The sequence below is a fragment of the Equus przewalskii genome, chromosome 10 (assembly GCF_037783145.1).
Source record: "Equus przewalskii isolate Varuska chromosome 10, EquPr2, whole genome shotgun sequence".
NCBI lineage: Eukaryota > Metazoa > Chordata > Mammalia > Perissodactyla > Equidae > Equus > Equus przewalskii.
Genome location: NC_091840.1, coordinates 32,916,301 through 32,942,210, shown reverse-complemented (window position 1 = coordinate 32,942,210; position 25,910 = coordinate 32,916,301). Strand labels below are relative to the sequence as shown.

The window sequence follows — 25,910 nt, the reverse complement described above, 5'->3', positions numbered from 1 at the left end:
AAACATAAAAAACTGTAAATATCAGAGGAAAATATAAGAAAATAGGTGGGGAAGTTCAGTTATACCCTTTAAAACATGACAGAAATCCCAGAAGCCAAACAGAAAAGAAATAGCTGATTTGATCAAGTACAAAAATTTAAAGCTCTATATAGAGACTCCATAATAAAGTTTCAAAAGATAATTTATAGACTGAAAGAAGCCATTTGCAACACATAACACTCAAGAGGCTAATATCCACAATAGATAAAGATTTCCTACAAATCAATAATAAATACAAAAATCCACAAAGGATACAAACAAGCATTCATAGAAGAAATACAAATCCTAATAAGCACATGAAAAGATGCTAAAGCAATACACTGAAATTAAACAATTATAACAATACATGCAGATGTGCACAAAGATCTGCGTATAAGAATAGCCACTGAAGCATTCTTTACAATAGAAAAAGGCAACGCAAATCGTCATCAACAATGTAAAAGTGAAATTTATCATCCACCTGTAATGGACTACTATGTAGCAGACGAAAGAATGAAGTAGATCTCTACATGTTGATATGAAAAGATATCCATGATAAATTAACTAAAAAATTTTAAAAGTGTAGAATTATCCTATTTTTGTTTAGGAAATAAAAACTGTGTATAGATAGATCATGACGTTGATATAGAGAGTGAATGAATGCACAGAAAGTCTGAAAGTCATTTTGCAATATATAAAATGCATCAAATCAACACATTGCACACCCTAAACCTACACAGACAGGATACACATCAAACCGATTAAAAAAAAAAAAAAAGGCTTACATTTTAACACTTTAGCAATAATTTATTACAACCAGCATTAATTATTTTGGTAAATATACTCACATACACTTTTAAATACTTATACCTAGTGGCAAAAACTGGAAAGAATCAAATTTGTCCAGTAAAAGGGGCACCACTGAATTATGCAATACTCATACAAGATAAGAGTACTTTTCCAACTGTGGGCTGCAAACCTTCACTGAGATGCAAAATCAGTTTGGAGGGATGTGACAAGAATATTTCAAAAAACAAAACACACAAAAAAAAATCAGAATGCATCACACTTAATAACTATTGCTTTACTATATATATATGTATATATTTGGTGAGGAAGATTGGCCCTGAGCTAACATCTGTTGCCAATCTTCCTCTTTTTACTTGAGGATGATTGTCACTGAGCTAATATGGGTACCAATCTTCCTCTTTTTTGTATGTGGGACACTGCCACAGCATGGCTTGATGAGTAGTATGTAAGTCTATGCCCAGGATCCAAACCAGCAAACCCCAGGTTGCCTAACCAGAGTGCACAAACTTAACCATACACCACTGGGCTATTTTACAATTTTCTGATACAACTAAGTATTTATACATAGTCTTGATCACAAAGTAAAATGTATTTATTTTTCTATTTTTATTATTTTGAGGAAGATTAGCCCTGAGCTAACAGCTGCTGCCAATCCTTTTTTTTTTTTTTTTTTTGCTGAGGAAGACTGGCCCTGAGCTCACATCTCTGCCCATCTTCCTCTACTTTATATGTGGGACGCCTACCACAGAATGGCTTGCCCAGCAGTGCCATGTCTGCACCTGGGATCCGAACTGGTGAACCCCAGGCCGCCAAAGCAGAACATGTGCACTTAACTGCTGCACCACCGGGCCAGCCTCTAAAATATATTTAATACTGCAGATTTTGAGCAAAACAGCACTTAGACCCTTAACAACATTTTCACATTATGTTTTTAAGGAATATTTAATGCTTTGAAAAATGCTCACTAGAAAGTATTATATGAAAAAAACAGGGCACAAAACTATATGTACATATATGTAAGTATGATCTCAATTTAGTTATAAATGTATTTGCATAAAAAAGGGCTAGAGAAAAATATTCCTAAAGAATGGCAGTTTGAAGTGGCAAAATACAAGTAATTTTTCTGTTCTTTCATGTAGTTTCAAACATTCCTGCAATGAGCATGTGTCTTTTACCTAATTGGAAATAAAAATGCTATTTAAAACATGTTATGTATATTTTACCACAAAAAATATGTATAAGCTTATATTCACTTATTCATCAAGTACTTACTGGAAACCTACTATGTACTGTACTAAGCATTCAGTATTGTAGGTATCGAGAATAGGATAGTGAGCAAAACAAAGTCCCTGCCTTCGTGGAGCTTACATTCTAGTAGGGAACTCTATATAGAATAAGAAAATACAGAATAACTTTCTTTTTTTTTAAGGATTGGCACCTGCGCTAACAACTGCTGCCAATATTTTTTTTTCCTGCTTGCTTTATCTCCCCAAACCCCGCCTGTACACAGTTGTATATCTTAGTTTCATGTCCTTCTAGTTGTGGGATGTGGGACGCCGCCTCAACGTGGCCTGACGAACGGTGCCATGTCCGCGCCCAGGATCTGAACCCTGGGCCGCCGCAGCGGAGTGTGCGAACTTAACCACTCGGCCACGGAGCAGGCCCCAGAATAACTTTCTTGTATAGTAAATTAAAATTCTATTTATTTGAGAACTAGGACATTATCATTCTTTCAACAGTTATTAAACGCCTTATGTACTCTTCTAAAAGTACTTGTTAGGCATCCCCTTGACTATGCTTGATTCCTCCTAGCCATCAGGTAAAATGGTACTTTAGTAGCACAATCAAATCTTCAATTTACATTTTAAAAACTTATAGAGAGTAAGATTCATATTGGTGTCAAATTTAGGAAAGAAAAACATTTTGTTCATAAAAAATGATTTTCAGAGCCAACCCTGATGGCCTAGTGGTTAAGGTTTGGTGCTCTCACTGCTTTGGCAGCCTGGGTTCAGTTCCTGGTTACGGAACCACACCACTCAGCTATCAGTAGCCATGCTGTGGCAGTAGCTCACATAGAAAAAATGATGTTCATTCTTTTCCCACTATTAACAAAATGACAAAATATAGATCAAAAGATAAAAGTACAAGAAATAGCTTTCCCCACGTGAAATTACAGGGACCCTCTTAGATGAGTTCTACAGATAATTCAATGTTCATACTACTTTTCAATTCACTAGACTATAAATTTGCATTGAAAAAATAAAGATATCTTTTGTGTGTGTATGTGTGTGTGAGGAAGATTGGCTCTGAGCTAACACCTGTTGCCAATCTTCCTCTTTTTGCTTGAGGAAGAGTGGCCCTGAGCTAACATTTATACCAATCTTCCTCTATTTTGTATGTGGGACACCATGATAGCATGGTTTGATGAGTGGAGTGGTGTATGACCAGCCCTGGAATCTGAACCTGCAAACCCCAGGCCACTGAAGCAGAACACACTGAACTTAACTACTGTGCCACCAGGCTGGCCCCCAAAATATCTTAATTATGTTATTAAGAGCCACATAACTGGGCATACCCATGATCTTACTCAAGATTTCTATAGCCCACCTTTTCTTTTTGGAACGCTTTATTCTAAGGGTAAAAATCTCTCTTCTTTATTTTCCATTCTGGGTTTCTTTCTAATTTGGGTCCCCTCCTCTTCTGAGCTGTCCTGATTATAACAGAGACTGGTGGTATTCAATTAAATCTATTAAACAAGTTAGAGTTTTGAAGGGACAGATTTTTAAACACAATTAACATATTAAAATACAGTCTAATATATAGCATTCATAAGTCATATATTTTTAAAAGGTAGTTAAATCATCTTCAGTATTTATTTATTGAAACAAAGTAATTAATGACACCTAAAAATGACCCATTTGTAGAATTAAAAAGGAGGAAATGACACAGATCAAGGACAAATATTTTATTCATGTGGACCACAGAAACATCAATAAAAATGTATTACTTTTTGTAGAGAAAAACTTCAGTAATCTTTATCAGAAAATACATATATTACTAAATATCTTTTATATATAATTTTTAAAATCATCAGTATGCAAACTTATCTAGCTTTATTTCATAAAAATCTGTTGTGTCCCAATAGCTTCTAAAAATTAAAATTACTGGACTTCCACTTCGGTCAAACAGTGCTGAAGATATGAATATTCTCCCCATATACTTTTTCTTTTTTTACTAAAAATGATCATCTACCACAATCGCAAACACCAAAAATGGGATGCTAAAACAATCTTTTGACATCCAATTAATTTTAAGAAACCTCAAAATTACTACATATCAGTAAAAAGCAGGAATAGCATTAAGACAATTCAAAAAAGATAATGTTTAGAGGTAGGTTGAATTTGTTTAAAATTTTTACTTGGAAACATTTGCCATGTTATTGCTGGAAAATGCTCCTGATAATGACTAAGACAAAGTCAAATTAATTGCTAGTCTAAAAAAGTAACAACATCGTAAAGTGACTGACTCTGAAGTTATACCGTATGGGTTCATAACCTAGCCATTTACCAGCTGTGTGAACTTGGACAAATTTCTTACTCAGTACCTCAGTTTCCTTACCTGTAATGTGTGGTTAATAACAGTGCCTATCTCATTTGGTTACTGTGAGAATTAAACGAATTAATATATGAAAAGTACCTGGACCAATGCTCTACATTACAAGCATTATTTAAGCATTTCTTATCTTTATTACTATTATAAAAACAGCTTAAGTTTATAAAACTATTGTACATCACACTGGAAATAAAAGAACTATCTAGATGAAGACCTATATTGGACCTGCTTACTACAGCTTACCCTTGACCTTACAGCTTCAACAATGCATAAAGCCAAGATAGCTGGCATTCTATCAACAATTTCATATCTTTAAAAATCACAGATAAAACATTTACAGACAAGTAAATCTAAAATACAATATCTTTGTTAAAGAAAGATAAGGAAAAACATATTGTTAAATGGTATCTGAACCACACTATTTCTTATAGTAGAACTATTAGTCACAAACTACATTATAGGAAATCATGCCCTAAAAGACATCTATGCATACAGCAATTTTAGAATGTGCAGATAACGTTCAATGCATCTTTTCTTAGTCTTTAGTTATAAAACTACGGTGCTTAACTTCAAATGCATTCATAGAAAACGGTCATCAATATTCAAAATTATTTACATCTACATATGCTTTTTTAAGACTGAAAGTTCCAAAATATTCCACAATGATCTTCACTGACATACAGAAAAACTGCATTGAAAATATCTTCCTGTTCACTTTTTTCTTCTTATATTTTACACCTTGCTATGTATGAAATGTTATTATTTAACATTAAGCACATCTGCAATTTCATGTAAATTCAATTTTAATTTGGATTCTTACATTCTCCGTAATGCAGTGGGTTCTCAACCTTTAGTGTGCATCATGATTACGTTGAATTTTTACTCAAAACAAAATTCCAGGAACCAATAGAATTTCTCATTCAGTAGGTGTAGGCAGGAGCACAGGGGCCTGCATTTTTAACAAAATATTCCAGATGATTCTGAAGTAGGTAATTCATGTCCAATACTTTAAGAAACACTGCTCTAATGATTTAGATTATGATATGGAAGCTATACTTAATTTCATTAAGTGTTAGCTCAGTGCCTTATATGTAGAAATCTTAGTGCTGCGGCTCAAACATGAATTTTGCTTCAAGGAAGTTACGTATAGCTTAATAGAGGTGATAAGATATGTATATAAATAATAAGCATAAGAAAAAGGAAAAAATTATTGAATGTCTTTTAAAAAGATACAGATAAAATGCTGGGGAGTTCGGTGGGGGGAATAATTAGTTCTAGCTGACCTCAGGGAAATTCTTCTAGTAGGTAAGATAGCATCTGAAATGAGTGTTGAAGGCTGTCTCTTTAGATTATAAAGATGGAGAAAATAAACTAATAATTCTTTCACTGAATGATAAATGTATTTAATGATAAACATTACTCCTTCAAACTCAGAAAAACCATTCCCTACCTCCTAAATTTTATACGTTGATTTATAATCTGGGTCATGGTCTTGTGTTGTCCTGTATATCCATCCAGCAGCTTGATGTACTTCTATCTCGCCAGACATGTCCTTGAAAGGATCTGTTTCAGTACTTTTAGCACATTTATCCTCTGAAAGATAAGGTCAAACAGTAGATACTGATACAGAGAAACATACTTATCCTTTCATAAATCTTTAAGAAGTAAATAGGATTTAAGCATAGTTGAAATGAGAACACTTTATGCAGTCTTCAGTTCTAAAATCTCCACACAGGTTCGCATCAGGTAGCATGATGAGACAAATGATCAGAAAAAAAAAAGAGAGAGACAGATTTTACAATTTAGAAGCCATTGTTCTAAAAGCCAAATAAAATAAATTAGAGGGCTGAAGAAAGAGCATAAGGCTCTTCTGTTTCCTGATTATGGGGCATTCTGTTTAACATTAGTGGCATTTCTATGACTTGTAGTTTCAAAAATTCCAGTATCTTCCCAGAGATGCAGTGAATACAGAGTCTACAGTGCCCAATATTGACTGAATAAATGAATAACTTTTGAGTTATTTCTCTGCTCTTTCTTACAGGTTTACCCTCTTTTATTCAGAGCAATAAGAGTTAGCCAGAGAAGTGCCAAATGGGCTATGCTTTCTCATCTCCATGCCTTTGCACATGGTAGTGTCTCTTTGCACATGCTTTTCAGCTTCCTCCTCCTCTTGGCTAATTCCTAATTAGTCTTCTAAACTCAACTTAAGTATCCCCTTCCAGAATTTAACAGCCTACACTAGCACACCCACCTTAGTGTCCCCATAAAATCCTCTGCATTGCTGTGTCTTAACTCTTACTAGTACATAGAGGCCACAGGATAATAAGCTTTGGAGTCAGACACATCTGAGTTCAAATCTGATTCTACCACTTACTGTGTGACCTTGGACAAGTTACCTAATGTTGCTGAACATTAATTTTCTGATTTAAAAATGGAAAACAACAGCATGTAATGAACTTGGTATATCACCTCATACATAACAGAGTTAATAATTTTTATTATACTCACATTGTACTGTACTTGCTGGTTAACTTGTCTGACTTTTCCTCTAAACTGCATACTTCTTGAAGAAAGGAACATATATTTTATTTCTGTATAAGCAGCATTTAGCACAGTGCTTGGCATATAGTAGGTACTTAATGTTTTTTTCATGACTAAATAAAATATTACTCCCATTATAGTAAAATTAATTTGCCACTTGAAATCCTTTCTGTAATGAGGTGGAAAACAAGTGAATAAGAAATTAAACTCCACCAATGTCAGTTTCAAACAAGGACAGTCTTTAATCATATTGTTTTTAGGATTTACTGTTAATTTTATATATCACGAAATACTAAATGATTCAATATCTTGCTTGAACATAGCTGATCATATATGCCTCAGGAACTGAATACCTGCAATAATTTTTCATGGTATATATTAGCCACGAAATTACCAAGCCACACATAAGGCTATCTTTATTTTTTTAATTTTTTAATTTTTTGCTGAGGAAGATTTGCCCTGAGCTAACATCTGTAGCCAATCTTCCTCTGTTTTTATCTGGGTCACTGCCACAGCATAGTTGCCAATGAGTGGTGTAGGTTCACACCCGGGAACTGAACCCAGCTGCTGCAGCTGAGCGCACAGAACTTAACCACTAGGATATGGGGTCAGCCCAAGGCTATCTTTGTTTAGAGAACCAATTAGAAAAGTTAAAGTAAAATAAATAGCTTTTTAAAGCCAAGGAAATTCTTAACATAGCAAAGCTTAATTAAAATTTCCTTTTATAGTCCTTGGGGAAATGAAAAGAAATTCAGTTTCATGGTTTGGTAATTTTGATCTATGTAAGAATATATAAATATCCCAATTACTTAATGTAATATTTAATGGACTCTTCCATTGTAATGTTTAATGAGTTGGTTTGAGTAAGACTATTTGTAGGCCGCTTTTGAGAGAATGCTTTTGTTTTATATTTTTCAATATATTTTTACAGACCTGCACTGGAAGCTGATATCAACTGTCCTATTTCCTCCTCCTTTCCTTGATAGTCAAGGATAGTTTTACTGTAGTAATATATGTTGAGCATAAACTGTATATTTAACATATAAATGAAATTCTGACTTGGAAGGACAAGATTTATTTTGAGCCATTTTTTTAATGCATTATGCAAAGGAATAATGATTTTACAATGATAATGATTCCAAAACTATATTACAGCATATGGACCCAATGGTGGAAAATGTAATCCATGATACTTCTAGAATACAAGTGATCATTATTTTATGTTAATGCATAATCCATTGCTTATTAATGACCCTATGTATTTTACTGGCTTTTAAAAGATCACATACTAAATACGACGTTAATAAAGACTGCAAACTAATGAGCAAAAATATTTCTCTTGTCTTTGTACTTAATTTTAAAAAAATAAGAAGGATTTCTTTCCAAAAGAGACACTATGTTGAGTAGATGGCTACTACAGTAGGCATTAAAACTATATAGAAAATAGGTGCCTTTGGCTACTTCAACAACTAATTCTGAAATTGAAAAATCTAAATAGATTGCAGGATTAGCAAAGTACAAAAGGGGAAAAAAATATCTCCAGGCACCTTAGTGAGTGAATAGTGAATGATATGTTTGTTTGTTTGCCATTGTTATGAACTATACACCAAGTTGTGAACTTTTCTTTTCAGTCTATTGTTTAAAGAATTTCAGGATTTCAAACTATGTTTTTAATAAGCAGCTCTAATTATTAATTGTTTCTTATCTCTCATTAGAGTCAAGAGTTTAGAAAAATATTTGGTTCAAAAACATTAAACTGCTCCTTATTTACAGGTAATACTGAGCAAGATGGGCTTTTTGGGTGGAAGATAAAATAAAAATGGAACTACCCTCTCTCCCTCAAAAGGGAGGTTAGTTAGAGTTAGCCAGAAAGCGGATGCTCCTAAGGAAGAAAGAGCATCTACAAAGGCAGAAAGGCAAGAAATAACATGATATCTTCAGAGAATTGCAGTGAGTTCAATTATGTCAGAAAATCCAGTCAGGCTAGATTAGAGGGAAGAGGCTAATGACCAGCAGATTAATTGGGAGGTTACTAACGTAATCAAGGCAAGAAGTAATAAAAACCTGAACTAAGCAACAGCAGTGGTCAAAACTCAAATAATCTAATTGTATCTTCACTGAGATTTTTCCTGTAGAAATATGTTTGTAATGTAGCAGGAAAATCATAAAATGAACTTCATAGCAATAATTTCTCAAGTCAATCTGCTTGGATTCACATCCTAGCAACACCACAAATGGTGGAAACTTGAGAAAGTTCTTTAAACTTTCTTCACCTTGGCTTTTGCCTCTGCAAAATGGGCTAATAATAGAACATAATATCGAATACTTTTTGTGAGGATTAAATAAGGTAATAAATATAAAAGGGTAGGTGAATAAGCTCTCAATAAATGTAGCAGCAACAGAAACAGAGCAGTTTACTACTACTACTGGTTCTACAATTATTATTTCAGGTGCAGAAAATGCTGGCCCTCTGCAAGTTTACATTGTTGATTAAGTCTTACAGAAAGATACTTGTATTTATCAATCCAAGATTAGAGAGTATCCTAAAAAAGGGCATTTAAATGCAAATCTGTATTTATCTGTTTTTAAAAGACTGAAAATTGTTTCTAGATGTACAGTTAACTTTCCCTCAAAAAGTTGAAAATATTTTTGTTCCTCTAATTGTGTATGAGTAGATCGTGAATAATAAGACAAATCTCTGTCAAGGTAATAGATGAGACTGTATTTATAAGTGACCTTAAACCAAGACTATATGAACTAACAAATATTAAGGTTGCCAGAAATCAAATCCCAAAACTTCAGAGGTCATTCCTATTGCAAAATCAGTAATAGCCTGCTTTAATGACTGTTACCTCTCATAGTTATGAGATAACCTGTGACGTTCAATAAAGAACATAGTTACAACATGATTCTTGCCCTCTAGACTTTTAGCCTAAGAAATATTTTTATATATCACATACCTCGAACACAATTTTATAAGTACTATATATATCACCTTAAGGGCATTACATTTTATTTTTCATTGCTTGCTTTTTTTTAATGCAAAGGTGAATATTGGCTGTGCATAATATACTTCACAAAAAACAGCCTTATTAAAAAAGCAATTTTTAGTTTTGTATTTTAGATTCACAAAGTAGAAAACGGTGAATAAGAAATCACTATATAAGGATCAAAGATCAGAGTTTGTACCTTGTGGTAGAAGTAGGTCAAATAATTCAAATCCATAAAAATAAGAACTGTAATGTTTCTGTAGGAATCTTACAAATCATCATGGAATCAAGTCACCAGGAAAAAAATTACCTTTGCTAGTTCTAACTAGCAGATTAGTTTTTTGGTTCTTTTTCTTTTTCTTTAATGACTTAAACTAAGATAGGAAGAATGGACTGGTCTCCCTCAGAGCTACACACCGGAAGGTAAAGTCTTAAGTGAAAATACACACAAGGAATTAAGAATACTCTCAATCTTTTAACCAGCTCATTACTCTCTATACAGAATTATTATTGTTCACAATATTCTCAAGAATTTACATGAGAACACTCCGTCAAGTCCATGAAAATGTTCATTTACAAAGTTGTGGAGTATTCATTAATAATGAGAAGTGCAAACATATTTCTGCAGCTAGATGAAAATGCTGACAAACATGTAACAATAACATAAAATGGGAAGCCAGTCTCCTCTACCATTCAGAAGAGAGCAGAGGAAGAAAATAATAACAAAGAGAAAAAAGGGAAGGAGAATAGGCCTATGAAAATCTGGAAAGGAAACAGTCTGGTTGACTGAGCAAAGGAAAAGTTGAAGATTCATTCATTTATTCAACACATATTTAATGAGTTCCTACTATGTGCCAGGACCTGTATTAGGTGCTGGATACACAAAGGTGAACACAACATTCTTTATCTGTTGCACTCAGTCTGGAGAAGTGACATTAAATAACTAATAAATGAATAAATTATGATAGGTGGATACAAAGAAAAAGTAACAGATGCTGTGAAAGCCAAAAAGCAAGATTTAATTTAGACCATAGGTAAGGAAACACCTCCATGAGGAAGAGCGATTTAAGATGAGACCTAATGGTTGAGAAAAACAGTTGGAAATAAGGAGAAAAGTTGCTCGGGCAGAGGGAAATAAAGTGCAGAAGTCCTGAGGCAGGGCAGAGCATGGCAGGTTCTGGGAACTAAATCAAGACCACTGGGACTGAAGCATAGTAACTAAGCAAAGGAGAGGCTGATCAAGTTGAGACCAGATGATTGCTGTATGGAAAACTAACTGAAGGGAGGGAAATGTGGAACCAGAAATAGCAGTTAAGAGTACTGCATTAGCCAGCTAAGAGCTAATGGAAGCTTGGACCAGGTTGGTGGGAGTGGAGACAGAAGGAAATGTGCAGAGTTATTTTTCTTTCATTTAGAAGTGAAATTAAAAGACCTCTAAACAAAATAATTAAAATGCTCTTTCATCTTGCTTCTCTACTGTGGTACAAAGAATTACTAAAATGGTCCCCCAAAGATGCCCCACTCTAATCACTAAAATCTGTGAACACTATGAGCTATCACTCCTGTGATTGTATTATGTTATATGGCAAATTGATCTTAAGATAAGGAGATTATCTCAGTGGACCTGATTTAATCACACGAGCCCTTAAAAGCAGGGAGCTTTCTCTGGCTAGCAGCAGGAGAAGCCACAGAGATTTGAAGGATGATAAAGCCTTGATGTGCCATTGCTGGTTTGAAGATGGAAGTAAACCATGTAAGAAGGAATGTGGGTGGCTTCTAGGAGTGATAATCAGGCCCTGCCTGACAGCCAGCAAGGAAATGAGGACCTCAGACCTATACAGCAAGGATGTAGATTCTGTTAAAAACCTGAATGGGCTCGGAAGTGAAATCTTCCCCTGAGCCTCCACACGAGAGTCCAGCCTGGCTGACACCTTGACTCCAGTCTTGACTCGAGACCTTATGCACAGAACCCAGAGGAACATCCTGGACTTCTGACCTACAAAGTAAGATAGTAAATGGGTGTTGTTTTAAGCCACTAAGTTTATGGTCAAATGTTACACAGCAATAGAAAACTAATAGGAAACTAGCACCTCATTAACTATGTGAGGAGAAATTAACAATTTAATAACCTAAATCTGAAGAAAGAAATCTAGGAAAAATAATTTCAGCTTGTTATTCCTCCAAAGGCTCAATAAAGATGTACTTGGTAACTGGAGTGAGAACCTATTTGAATATGACTTTGAAATTAAATGTCAGATGTATTATAGAATTCAAGTTTTTGTTACTAAGTCTAAACCTGTGCCATTCAATATAGTAGGCCCATGTGGCTACTAAATACTTGAAATGTGATAGTCCAAGTTGAGATGTGCTATAAATGTAAAATATACACAGAATTTTGAAAACTTGGTATACAAAATGTAAAATATCGCATTAATAATACTTTAATATTGATGACGTTTAAATGGTAATATATTTAGATATATAATATTTGGATATACTGGGTTAAATAAAATAAACTATTAAAACTAAATTTACCTCCTTCCAATTTTTAAAATATGGTTAATAGAAAATTTCAAATTATATATGTGGCTCAATTATATTCCTACTGAACAGCACTGGTCTAGACTTTTAGGCAAGTGTCCTTTTCCAAAATGCCCTAAATGAAGATCATAGCCAGCTTTAAGCATTTTCCTCTTTCTAACATCGTTCAGTGGCATTAATGGCACACAGCTATGTAAAAATACAAGATGAGTGGTATGCTAGTTCAAATATTAGTGAGAACGTAGAGAAACCAGACCCCTCATACAGTGCCATTGGACAAAGTAATTTGGCAATATCTAACAAAATAAGAGTGTACATAACTTCAATCTGACAATTCCACCTCTAGGTGTATACTCAAGAAATCTATGAACATATGCACAAGGAGACATGTACAAACTATACAATTATTTGTAGGGCAGAGGCTGCCAGCTATTCACCAAAGCTGTGGGTTCTTTTTTTTTTTTTTTTTTTTTTTTTTTAAAGATTTTATTTTTTCCTTTTTCTCCCCAAAGCCCCCCGGTACATAGTTGTATATTCTTTGTTGTGGGTCCTTGTAGTTGTGGCATGTGGGACGCTGCCTCAGCGTGGTTTGATGAGCAGTGTCATGTCCGCGCCCAGGATTCGAACCAACGAAACACTGGGCCGCCTGCAGCGGAGCGCGCGAACTTAACCGCTCGGCCACGGGGCCAGCCCCTGTGGGTTCTTTTTTTGCATAGTGTAGAGTTGTTTCTTAAATTAACTGCCAAACTAGCAACTATATCTCCTGGTCCTGTTCGCTGGGAAATGTGGGCCTTAGGTGGAGCCACATGACTTGAATTCTAGTCAATGGAAAGTGAACAGAATTATATATTCCACTTCTAAGGACTGGCCCCTAAAAACCTCCAATACCATTCGCCACTCTTCTTTTGTTTGCTGGATGGATGCTGATGCCTAGAGCAACCTTGGAAACCACAGGGTGAAGATGACAGACCCTCTAGTGGCCAGGGTCCCTTAATGACTCCATAGAACACAGCCCCTTCTTCTCCACTGAAGATACTCTGTGAGCAAGAAATAAACTAACATTATGTCAAGCTTTTGAGATTTCAGGATTTACTCATTAGAGCAGCTAGTATTAACTAAAATAGTATATAATATGCAAAAATTAGAAACTATCCAAATGTCCATCATAGGAGATTAGATAAACAAATCTTAACACAATCATACAATGGAATGCTATGTAGTAGCTAAAATGAAAAAAACTAGATCTCTACGTATTGACATGAATGAATCTTAAAAAAAGATTAGTCTCAAGATAGCTAGTTATGAAAAGAAAAACAAAAAGCTCACCATATACTGACCATACAAATTCATGTGTAGTAAAAATATTAAAATATAGACCAAAAGGACACATTCCTAGAATTCTCAGATTATCTCTGGGAAGAAAGAAAAGGGAATGGGATCAGAGAAGAAAGTGACAACAAAGTCTTCAATTCCATATGAAATGTTTTATTTCCTCAAAATAATCTTAAACAATTATGATAATCTGTTGAAACTGTATGGTGGGTATATGGATATTTTGCTTTATTATTCTGTTATTTTCTAAATGTTTAAATTATCTCATAATACATGTTCCAATAATCTTTTGCTTATATATATCTGCTTAGATGGTAAGCTAGTAAAACCTTGTAGAGGACATTTAAAAAATTATGTATCAAAAGCCTTAAATAAGTGAATATCTTTTAACATAATCCCAACACTAGAAATATACTCTAAGAAAATCAAAGTTTTGCTCAAAGGACGACCATTAAATATTCTTAAAGTAGCCAAAAATTGTTAATACCTAAAATGTCCAATAGAATGGTGATTAAATTACAAGTATTCATTAAAAAATTACATAGAATATAACGGGAGGTAAGGTGAGACGTGTAGAGGTATAGATGAAACATCAATGGCCACAAATCGATCTTTGCTGAGGCTTGATGATGAGTAAATTATTTTTTATATACTTCAAATTTTCTGTAATAAAAAGTTTTAAAATGTGAGAATAGCAAAATTTACTAAGTTGATTAAAATAGTTCACGCACTCCACTTTGGTGGCCCAGGGTTTCACTGGTTCGGATCCTAGACAAGGACATGGCACCGCTTGTCAGGCCATGCTGAGGCAGTGTCCCACATGCCACAACTAGAAGGACCCACAACTAAGAATATACAACTATGTACCGAGGGGCTTTGGGGAGAAAAAGGAAAAAAATAAAATCTTTTAAAAAATAAAATAAAATAGCCAAAGTACACTTTCTAGAGGTGGGATGGGGTGGAGTGGGGTGATAGTGATTCAGATATGAGGCTGATGAGGTAAGATTATAAAGCCTTGTTTGAATTTTATCTGGAGGCAATGGAGAGAGAGGTGACAGAGAGATAAAGAATTTGGCCTTGCCCAAAGAGAGGTCTGGCCCTTGTCCCTGGCTCCTGCGAGGTAACCTCTAAATCCCTGGAATTTCCGGAGTAATAGGAGTGTCCTTGTTATTCATGGTGGGCTCTTTGGACCAAGTGATAACAGCCAAATCCCTGGTGAGGGGAGACTGGAAACTAAGTTCAACTACGTAGACAACCAATCAATAAGTCCCAATAAAAACTCTGGACACTGAGGCTCAAGTGAGCTTCTGGGGCTGGCAATACTCCATGTGTACTACCACATATCGATCCTGGGAGGGTAGCACATCCCTGAGGACAACGGAAGCTTCACATTAGAAATCCTCCTATTGTACCCCATGTACCACTTCCTTTGGCTAGTTCTAATTTGAATCTTTTCCCTTTAATGAACCATATCCATTAGCATCCAATAGCTTTCAGTGAGTTCTGTGAGTCTTTCTAGTGAATTATGGAATCTGGAGGTGTTTTTGAGAAACCTCCAAACATAAGAGTTGGTGGCAGAAGTCTTTGGGCAGACTTGGCAGTCTGGAGGCCTGTGCCTTTAACCTCATTCTATGGCTAACTCCAGGTAAAGAGTAAAAATGTTTAAGCAGTGGGTGACAATTAGACAATCTACATAATCTAGATTCTAGAGGAATCACTTTGGCTACACTGGAGAGAATTTACTGGAGAAAAGACTGGCAAGACATGACAGTGACAATGGGAATGGAAAGGGACATATTTATAAGATATTTACAAGGCAAGATTGTCTGAATGTGAGGGGTGAGAGGAAGAGAAGTCAGGGACAGGTCCATCAGAAAGAGAATCAGGTTTTAGTGTTGTTTGTTTGGGGGGAGATAAAGGGACTGAATTGGAGGACTGAATTCAGTTCCGGACAGTTTAATTTGAGAAGCCTTTTAGACATCTAGTAGAGCCATTCCATTAGCAGTCAAAGCAGGGATAGAGATAGAGTTGGGAACCATTAGTATAACTACAGTAACCAAAGTCACAGGAGAGGTTAATATTGACTACAGACAAAGAAGTCAACCAGACTTGAAAAAGCAGAGGACCAAACACCAATACTGAAGTGATAGGCAGAGTATTAAAAGCTCACAGAGAAGAAGTGGCAACCTGAGAGGCAGGAGAAAAATCTGAAAAGCATGGTTAACACTGAATGGTTGGTATTGATTTTCTTCTTTTTGCTAATGTGAATTTTCTCCACTTCTTATAATGAACATTTATTACTTTTTAATAAGAAAAAGATGTAGTTTTAAATGAATGATCTTATATAACTTGCATCCATGTATTTTTCCACTTACATATGTGAAAATAAGACAAAGTTTACCAGTTTTCTGAACTATCTCAAAGTCATCAATTAGTCACATAATTCAATATGACTGAATTATTAGTGTCTATAATCAATGATTTTCTTTTTCAAGCCTTTTTTTTTTTTTTTGAGGAAGATTAGCCCTGAGCTAACTACGGTCAATCCTCCTCTTTTTGCTGAGGAAGACTGGCCCTGAGCTAACATTCATGCCCATCTTTCTCCACTTTATATGTGGGACGCCTACCATAGCACAGCTTTTGCCAAGTGGTGCCATGTCCACACCCGTGATCCGAACCGGGGAACCCCGGGCTGCCGAGAAGCAGAACATGCGAACTTAACCACTGCACCACCAGCCAGCTCCCCAACCCCAAGCCATTTTTAAAGTGCCCACCTTCATTACTACTCTAAACCATCTGTAACTACTTAACTTTGCCAGGCTGCTGTGATAGCTGTCTTCCCTTTAAGAAGTCCAACCTAGACTAAATGAATAACTGAGTAAACAACTGCTCCAAAAATGTAATGACATATAGCTCTAGTAAAGACTTCAGAGCATTTGTTTCTTCTGGATTAAAACAAATAGATTTGGGGCTGGCCCCGTGGCCGAGTGGTTAAGTTCGCGCGCTCCGCTGCAGGCGGCCCAGTGTCTCGTCGGTTCGAATCCTGGGCGCGGACATGACACTGCTCGTCAGACCATGCTGAGGCAGCGTCCCACATGCCACAACTAGAGGAACCCACAACGAAGAATACACAACTATGTGCCGGGGGGCTTTGGGGAGAAAAAGGGAAAAAATAAAATCTTTAAAAAAAAAAAAAAAAAAAAAATAGATTTATCCTCAATACAGTATAAAGAAATAAAATACACAGTACTGACCCATGAACCTACACAAGTAGTCTCATATTCATATCTGCTATAAGATCAGTTATAAAATTTGCCACCTATTTCAAAGCTATAAAATATCTCGTGTCTCCATCTTTTCAAAGAGATTCTCTCATTAAACTCAGAAATCCTAATATTATGTCATTAGAAAATATAATCTCTTGGGGGTCATTTAAGTTTAGATAAAGGAGTAAAACAGATCTTTTTTTTTTTTTGTTAGGAAGATTAGCCCTGAGCTAACATCTGCTGCCAATCCTCCTCTTTTTTACTGAGGAAGACTGGCCCAGAGCTGACATCCGTGCCCATCTTCCTCTACTTTTTTTTTTTTTAAGTGGGACACCTGCCACAGCATGACTTGACAAGCCATGCCATATCCACACCCAGGATCCGAACCAGCGAACCCCGGGCCGCCAAAGCAGAACGTGCGAACTTAACCGCTGCACCACCAGGCGGCCCCAAACAGGTCATTTTTACACTAGCAGCTGAAGGTTCCAAATCATCGGAATTTGTTATTGACAAGTAATTAGACTAATTCAGCAAAATAGTTCTAAAGTATTACATAAATTTATTCTTGACTCTTAAGTTTTAATAAATTCAAACAAAATTATTTAAATGGTCATTTAAAACAAGTATTTATAGCCCACAACAGAGTTCTTTCTCATTCAAGGCGATTTTTGCCATTTTTGAATTGTTATTATTTTTCTTTCAAAATATTATATGTTGTTTTTACCTAGTGGAGGAATATCTAAATACGTATATCCCATTTTGAAGCCGAAAGGCAAAAACCTTATCCCAAAACTCTAAGAAACATTGAAGTTGCTAATTATAACTACATTTTGTCCATTTAAACCTTGATCCTTTACTTATCTAAGTAATTGCTTATCTCAAGCTAGCCCTGAGCTTTGAGTTTACCAAAATGAAGAATGATAAATATATCTGCTGTCTGTATTCTAAAACTCTGAGAGAAGCAAATTATTGAGAAAAGTATTCACTATATTTTTTAAAAAGTAAAATTTCAACCAGTGTATACATAAAACAGTATTGAGAAAATTAAGCCCGTTTATTTTTATTTCAGAGAACCTCAGTCTGTTTAGCAGCAGTGTGTATTTCTAAAATATTGATAGAAAAAACACACTAGAGATTTATGAAAGTGGTATTAAATGCAGTGTTATTTCTTCTTGCACTAGTCTCAACTATCAAATTGGTGAATACATAGGTCATATAACTTCATTTAAGAATTTTAGCACCATTTAACAAGCATAACAGAGTTTTTAAAGAATATTAAGAATTCCCAAAATAAACATAGTGGGTGGGTATTTGAGAAAATATTTTGGAAAAAAAAATCTTTACCTTCCCCAAATAAGCAATTCCAACATATTTCCAATCAGAACTATTTCAAAGTATTTCCTAGGAAATTTGAGAAACCTAATATTTCGAATATGTCAGGGAGAATTTTGAGGTTTAGAGATTAAATTGAGAAATGTTGGAATCATCTGTACATAATTTGTCATTTCTGAATCTGGATCCATAGTTTTCTCATCTGTAAAATAAAGTGCTTGAACAGAAAAAAATAATCTGTTTCTATGGTGCCTTCTAGTAATGATTCTTGTGACTAAGTGATATTATTTTCTTTTATAAATAACAAAATTAAAACTAAACATGTTGAAAGTATATTTTTTTAAACTGTGAGGGGTTTCTTTTTAATCTGTTAAGGACCTTGAAGATACTTTCATAAACAAGCCAGCCATTTTATATCTGAATAAAATTGCTTAGCAGCTTCTACACAAAACACAGTGTAAACGATGAAATCTCTGATTTAAGGTGAAATAATATTTTCCATCTTTAATTTTAGTTTTACTTCAAATCCAAACTTCTGTTCTCAATTAGATGGCCATTTTATCATTTGAATACTTTTTCTAGTTTCTATGTGTATAGAAATTAATCTTGCTTCCCTTCCATATGGCAAAACACACCTCTACTTACCATCATCTTTATATAGATTTCAATTTTTTAAAAACCTTCTTGAATGGCAAATGTTCATGGTTGTTCTAAATTGATGACTCTTTTTAATGGACCTTCTGTAATGTTTAAATGTGTGTTTCTTTAATTCTGCAACTGCATTTGTAAAGGTAAGAACTGTCAAAACAGAATTAGTCTGATGTTGAGATAAATTCTTCCAGTTTGATAAACATTTCCATTTTATTTTAAGCAGGAAGTTTTAAGCGTCTTTATACAGTGTCAAAAATGACATTTCATAGGCTCTTTTTTATAACAGTTTACAAACACCAGGAAGAAATACTCTAAAATATTAATACTCTATCTCTGGGTGGTGGTATTACACACCATTTTATTTTTTACATTTCCCAAAAAGTATTATTACTTTGGTAATTAGATAGTAATTCAAAACTAAATTTTAAATAGCTTATAAAGTGTGGGACACCTTCTACACAAGATGTTAAATGCTTTTTCTCTATCGACAAGTTTCTGTTTTAACAGGAAGCATGATTTGACCGGGTGTCTGATAGGTTGGATGAAGAGAAAACATTTACTTTCCAGGCCCTTCTCTTAATTTAGGCTTTTGAGAAAATCCAAGAATTGGGTCCGAACTTAATTGCAGTGAATCTTACAGGAGTAAACTTTTTAGGGGGCCAGGGTTACACCTTTCATTACAACTATCAGCAAAAGACTGTAATGGCAAGACTCTCAGGTTTACCAACGTTTTCAGAGACTTGTTAGCATTCCCCTCTGTCATTATTTCAGAACAATTCCATTTCGAAAGAAACGCAACTGTAAACCGTTCTATTTCAAGCCCATAAAAACCAGAACTGGGATGAAAGGCAAAGCCTTGACCTTTCTATTTTAGACTTTCATCTGTGTAGCTAAGCCATCTGCTTTCTCTCCCCTTCCCCATCTACTTAATGGACTGAAAACACTGCACCTAATTGCAATTTTATCAAAGCAGCCTGACTCTTCCACTTTAACGAATTATGACTTTTTCAGGTGTCTTTCACCTAAAGCCTCGCTTGTAAAATTCTGCTTACCCTTCCCTCCCAATTTCTTCCCACCTCCCTCAAGTGAGTTATCAAATACCTTTAAACTAAGATATTAGCCTCCTGTGTAGTAAGCCATCTAAAGAGCTCTTCACTTTCAACACTGAGCGCCTGACGGAAAAATCTACTCCAGTGTCTCCTCCTGTGGATCTGGGGCCGGTATTATGATCATTGTCGCGGTTACGCAGGAGGCACCTCGAAGCACAGCCTAGAAAGGAGTCTCTGCCGCCAAACAACAGGGGACTCAGGCTGGGGAACTGCAGACCCGGGCGGCAGGAAGGCTCCGGGAGGAAGAGGGGAGCTGGGAGGAAGAGGGGAGCTGGGAGGAAGAGGGAGCTCTCAAGGCTGGAAGGAAGGACCTTCCGAGGCACCGAAGGGAAAGGATGTGTGAAGTGGATCGAGAAGGGGGCGGCCGAGGTGAAGCGGGAGGAAGGGGCCGGGGGCTCGGGGGTCGAGGCGGGCGTGGGCAGCTCGCGGCCAACCTCCCGAGTGCGAGCAGCAGGGGCGCTTTCAGCGGCGCCAGACGCGAGCTCATGGGGGAAAAGCGGAAAAGAGAGCAGTTCGAGGGGCCGAGGGAGCCGCGTCGAGGCCGGCGCGGCGGGGAAGCGGGCCCACCCCCAGCCGAGCCCCGCTACTTAACTATTTGTAGAGCTGCTGCAGGCACAGGTCCAGGCTCTCGCCCTCCACCTCCTCACGGGTGATGCGCTCCGACAGCGGCCGCGGGAGCGGGGGCAGCGGCGGCAGCTGGGGCTGCGGCGGCGGCACGGCCGACTGGCCCCGGGCAGCCGCCGCCTCCTCCTCCTCGCCCTCCGCCGCCGCTACCGCCTCCTCCTCCACCGCCTCCTCATCGGGCTCGGGGTCTTGCTCCTGCTCTTGCCCCCCCTCCTCTGTCGCGGCTATGGTGGCCGCCTCCTCCCCGGGCTCCTCGACCAAAGCCTCGGCCGCCTCGGCCGCTACCAGTTCGGGCTCGGGCTCCGACTCGGGTTCGGGTTCCGGCTCCGGCTCGCCGCCGCCGCACGGTCCGCGAAACTCGCCCAGGAATAGCTCCAGGAAGCGCCGGTAAGTTTTCTCCTCAGGGCTGCAGCCGGCCATGGCTGTTCAGGCCCGGGGGCCGACCGGGAAGTGGGTGGGGGAAAGCCCAGGAAGGGGGGGCTGCTCTTGAGCCTCGGGCTCCCGCAAGGGCGGTTAACGGCCGCACCGGCACGAGCGATCAGCACTAGGTTGCCTGGAGAGGGCTCCCGCAGGCGTGCGCGCCACCGAGCACGGACGTGCGCGGCCCGGGGGCGGGGGCGGAGCGCGCCGTCCCTCTCGGGTCTGGAGGGAAAGTTGGTGGCGGGCGCGCGCGCAGGGTCCAGCGGCGGCCCACCCTCTAGCCCTACCGAGAGCTCAGCCCACGCTGCCTAGAGACTGTCGCTATGGCAACCGGCTCTAATTAAGAATTTCAGGGTCCCTCCCGTCGAGTCCGCGGAGTCGAAAGGACACTCGACTCTTCCGCTCTCCAACTCTGAACGTCATTATTGTATGGATGTCCTACCCTCAAGTGGGCAAGAGTGAACTAAAACATCTCCAAGTCTAGCTGTTGGTTCCCACTTGGATTGTATTTACCTCAGTTTTCCTTATCTGTTCCTGCCTTGCCTTAGCCTCCTTATCTATTGAAAGACCACACCGTGAACACCTTTTGTTGTTGATGACACTCGTTCAATAAGTAGTTTCGGGAGGGGGGCATCAAACACGTACCAAGTGGTAGTTACCTTTGCAATTCATTTGATTCTGTGAAGAAAGTGGTGTTATCCTCATTTCTCAAAAAGAAGAAACAGGATTAAGATTAAATACTTGCTTCAAGGTGTCAAAGCTACTAACCATGGCATTGGAATTAGAACCCAGGTTGTTAGCCTCCAAAGCCTTCTAGATCCATTTTCCTTTAGTCTTCTCTGCCTCTGAAGAGTCAACCGTGCAATGTCTATAAAGCCTTTTTTTAATAGGGCTTTATAGTTTACAAGCTGTTTTCAACCCTTTAATCCTTACAGTAGCACCTTAAAATAGAAGATATTACCACTATGATTCCATTTTATAGATGAAGAAACTGAGCCTAAAGACATTGTGACTTTGCTCAAGGTCACACACAAGTGATGCAACAAGGACTAGATCCAGGTTTTTTCACTGCAAAACCGTTAGTCTTCCAGCACACCAAAACACCCCTCTCTAGTCTCTGTGTAATACATATTATACCATATTACATAATATGTATTTTTTCCTACATTTTGTTTGCTCCTTTCCCATCCCCCCAGCCTCTTTTCTTTCTTTTTTAGATTGAAACTGAAATGACTTTAAATGATTCTAATTTTCTTACCAAACTACACACAAACCTATTATTTTCAAGCCTTACTGAGGAGGGTGGAAAAAGCAGAAGCTGTGTTGTTATACAGCTGTATAGATGATAGCATCATTACTGCATACTGCCATGTCCATGGCAACATATAATTCAGCAAAAACATAGTGATCTTTCTCTACTTTGAAAAACGTGTTCACAAAAATTATCCACCCCATCCTCTCCATTTATTGTTTCTGGGTTTCAGTTGGATTTAGGGTCTGAAATACCATTTCTAGTCAGTTATTAATGGAAGAAGAAGGAGTCTCCCTGCCAAATGTTTTCATATAATACTGTATTCTAAATCCCTGACTTGTTACTGTTATTTTAAGATGAAGTGGGTTGAGCTTGCTAATGTACATTATGGCATCATGTAAAATAGATGTCCATTCTCTCCTGGCTTGAGACTAAATAACACATGATAGAAAGGATATCGTGAGTAATGCACATGAGTCCTCTATAACTATTTATTTTTGTCTCAAAGGTAAATGGAAAGATCCAATAAATAAGTCTGTTTCCAGACAAGCTAAATGTATTTATACATGTTTTGTTTAAAACATCACCAGTGTAGAGCAACTTCTCTATGAGATGCCAAATAAAGTCTTTAAACTCCTCATTTGCCTTTGTTTTCAATCCACCTGTTCATTTCCATTTCAGAATGTCTAGAAAAGACTGAGAAGAATTTAAAGGCTGCAAACTTAAGTATCCACAATTTTACATTCCAACAACTATTTAATATCTCAGAATTTGACATGATGACATTTAAGTTCAAGAATACAGAGCTGTCAACTATAACAATTCATATCAAGCTACAGCTTCCTACTTTGTTAATGTAGTTGCCTCCCTCATCTAGGTGACATTTATTTGTGACATTAACTTATGACTCAACCCACACATCAAAAGGAAGTGTTATATGTTGGGGAAACATTACTACTAAGAGTAAAAGAAAAGGCCCACACCTCTATATTACTATAAATGAGAGGTGTGTTTGCTTATATTAATAAAGATCAATATGGATCTTATTGCATCCGTTTGACACAGTAGCTTTGCCAGAAGGTTGCTGAGAGCGGTGTTAGGATCTCAAAGCAGCTGTGTAGGATTGCCATTGTCAAGAAGTCTTTTTAGTCATTATTTTGCATTGCTTTACTGTCCTTTTCAGTTTCTCTCCTACTTCCCTAATCCCCTTTCTTCCTATGAAAAAATATTGAGCTATGGAAAGCATATGTACCAAGGGTATTTACATTTTTTTTGAGATTTTTTTTCTCATAAGAACTATTCTCCCTCTAACCCTTAGCTCTTTGGAGGAAATGCACAATGTCCTTTCATAGACCTTTATGGTAATGATATTTATAAGGTTAAAAGAATTGTTGAGTTTAGCAGTTTCTTATCATATGACCCAGCAATTTCCTTTCCTAGATATTTTCCCACAAGAAATGAAAATATGTCTGCCAAACACATACACACATACCCCACAAAAAACCTGGTATGTAAATGTTTGCAATAGTTTTATTCATAATAGCTCAAACTTGGAAATAACCCACATGTCCATCAATAGCTGAATAAATAAATTGTGGCGTCTTCCTACAATGGAATACTACTCAGCAATAAAAAGAAATGAACTACTGATAAACACAACATGGATGAATTTCAAAAAAAATGCTGAGTAAAAAAATCTCCAGGCACAAAAGAGCACATAATATATGATTCCATTTATATGAAATTCTAGAATAGGCAAAACTAATCTATCGTGACAGCAAACAGATTAGTGGTTGCCTGGGGCTAAGGCTGGGTGGGGGATTCAGGGCAAAGGAGTAAGAGGAGACTTTGTGGGACGATTAAGATGTTCTTTATCTTGACTGGGTGGTTACATAGGTGTATTCATTTGTCAAAAATTATCAACGTGTGTATTTTAAATAAGTGTAAGTGAATTATACCTCAATAAAGTTGATTTTAAAAGTTAAAAACAATTTCCTTGTTCTTTTTGGCTCTCATATCCATTCCTTCTCTCCTTTGCTGTGCTCTGTATTGTAGGAGGGCTGACCCTTTCAGGATATATTCACCGAGTTCCTTGACAGCTGACTTCCAGCTAGGATTTCCCCAGTAGGAGGCATTTTCAGGAAAGTGGAAGGTGGGAGGAAAGGAGAAGAGCCAGGATATTTCTTCCCTGTCCCCAACCTCAGTCCTTAGATGCACCCAGCTGCACCTTCTTTGTAGCTTTGCTCCCTCTGAACATGCTCACTGGGATTCAAGCTTTTGCCTGTGACACCACCCCCTGAACTCCAGAAACATCATCTTCTTCCATTTGTCCTAGAGATGGTAGTGGCTTCCAGCTTCCTAATCTTGCCTACTATGGACTGAATATTTATGTTCTCCCAAAATTCATCTGTTGAAATCTTAACCACCAAGTTGATGGTATTAGGAGGTAGAACCTTTGGGAGGTGATTAGGTCATGAGGGAAGAACTTTCATGGATGGGATTAGTGCCCTTAAAAAAGAAGTCCAGGGGCCGCCCCGTGACCGAGCGGTTGGGTTCGTGTGCTCTGCTTCGGTGGCCCAGGGTTTCGCCAGTTCGGATCTTGGGCGAGGACATGGCACCGCTTGTCAGGCCATGCAGGAGCGGCATCACAACTGGAAGGACCACAACTAAAAATATACAACTATGTACCGGGGGCACTTTGGGGAGGAAACGGAAAAGTAAAATCTTTTAAAAAAAAATAAAAAAACAAAGTCCAAGGGCCTGGCCCCGTGGCCCAGTGGTTGAGTTTGAGTGCTCCACTTTGGCCGCCCAGGGTTTCACCGATTCAGATCCTGGGTGCCGACCTAGTGCTGCTCATCAAGCCGTGCTGAGGTGGTGTCCCACAGAGCAGAGCCTGAAGGACCCCAGACTAGAATATACAACTATGTACTGGGGGTCTTTGGGGGGAAGAAGGAAAAAAAAAGAAAATTCGCAAAATTGGCAACAGATGTTAGCTCAGGTGCCAATCTCTAAAAAAAATTTTAAAAAAGAAGTCCAAGAGAGACTCTTCTCCACTTCCGCCATGTGAGGACACGTAAAAAGATAGCTGTCGGGGTCGGCCCAGTGGCGCAGCGGTTAAGTTCAAATGTTCCCCTTCTCAGCAACCTGGGGTTCGCCAGTTCGGATCCCAGGTGTGGACGTGGTACCGCTGGGCACAAAGCCATGCTGTGGTAGGTGTCCCACGTATAAAGTAGAGGAAGATGGGCAAGGATGTTAGCTCAGAGACAGTCTTCTTCAGGGAAAAAAAGAAGAGGATTGGCAATAGTTAGTTCAGGGCTAATCTTCCTCAAAAAAAAAAAAAAAAAAAGATAGCTGTCTGTGAACACTGAATCTTCCAAAGCCCTGATCTTAGGCCTTCCAGCCTTTAGAACTG

The 25,910-nt window shown here is 37.6% G+C and overlaps 1 protein-coding gene across 3 annotated transcripts in view; it reads right to left on the bottom strand.

The window, feature by feature from the left end:
- PPM1E (protein phosphatase, Mg2+/Mn2+ dependent 1E) overlaps positions 1–21,529 on the bottom strand; it is a 192,484-nt gene extending 170,955 nt beyond the window's left edge. The window contains exons 1-2 of one of the 3 annotated variants that reach the window (XM_070562333.1): positions 20,795–20,881; positions 5,891–6,033 (exon numbers count right to left, since the gene is read on the bottom strand). In XM_070562333.1, coding sequence (XP_070418434.1) covers positions 5,891–5,928 — 38 coding nt within the window. In that variant the 5' untranslated portion in view covers positions 5,929–6,033; positions 20,795–20,881. Of the gene's footprint in view, positions 1–5,890; positions 6,065–20,794 lie in introns of those variants that run through there. The other 2 variants (XM_070562331.1, XM_070562332.1) reach the window with 2 other exon arrangements.
- Positions 21,530–25,910: the final 4,381 nt, after the last annotated feature.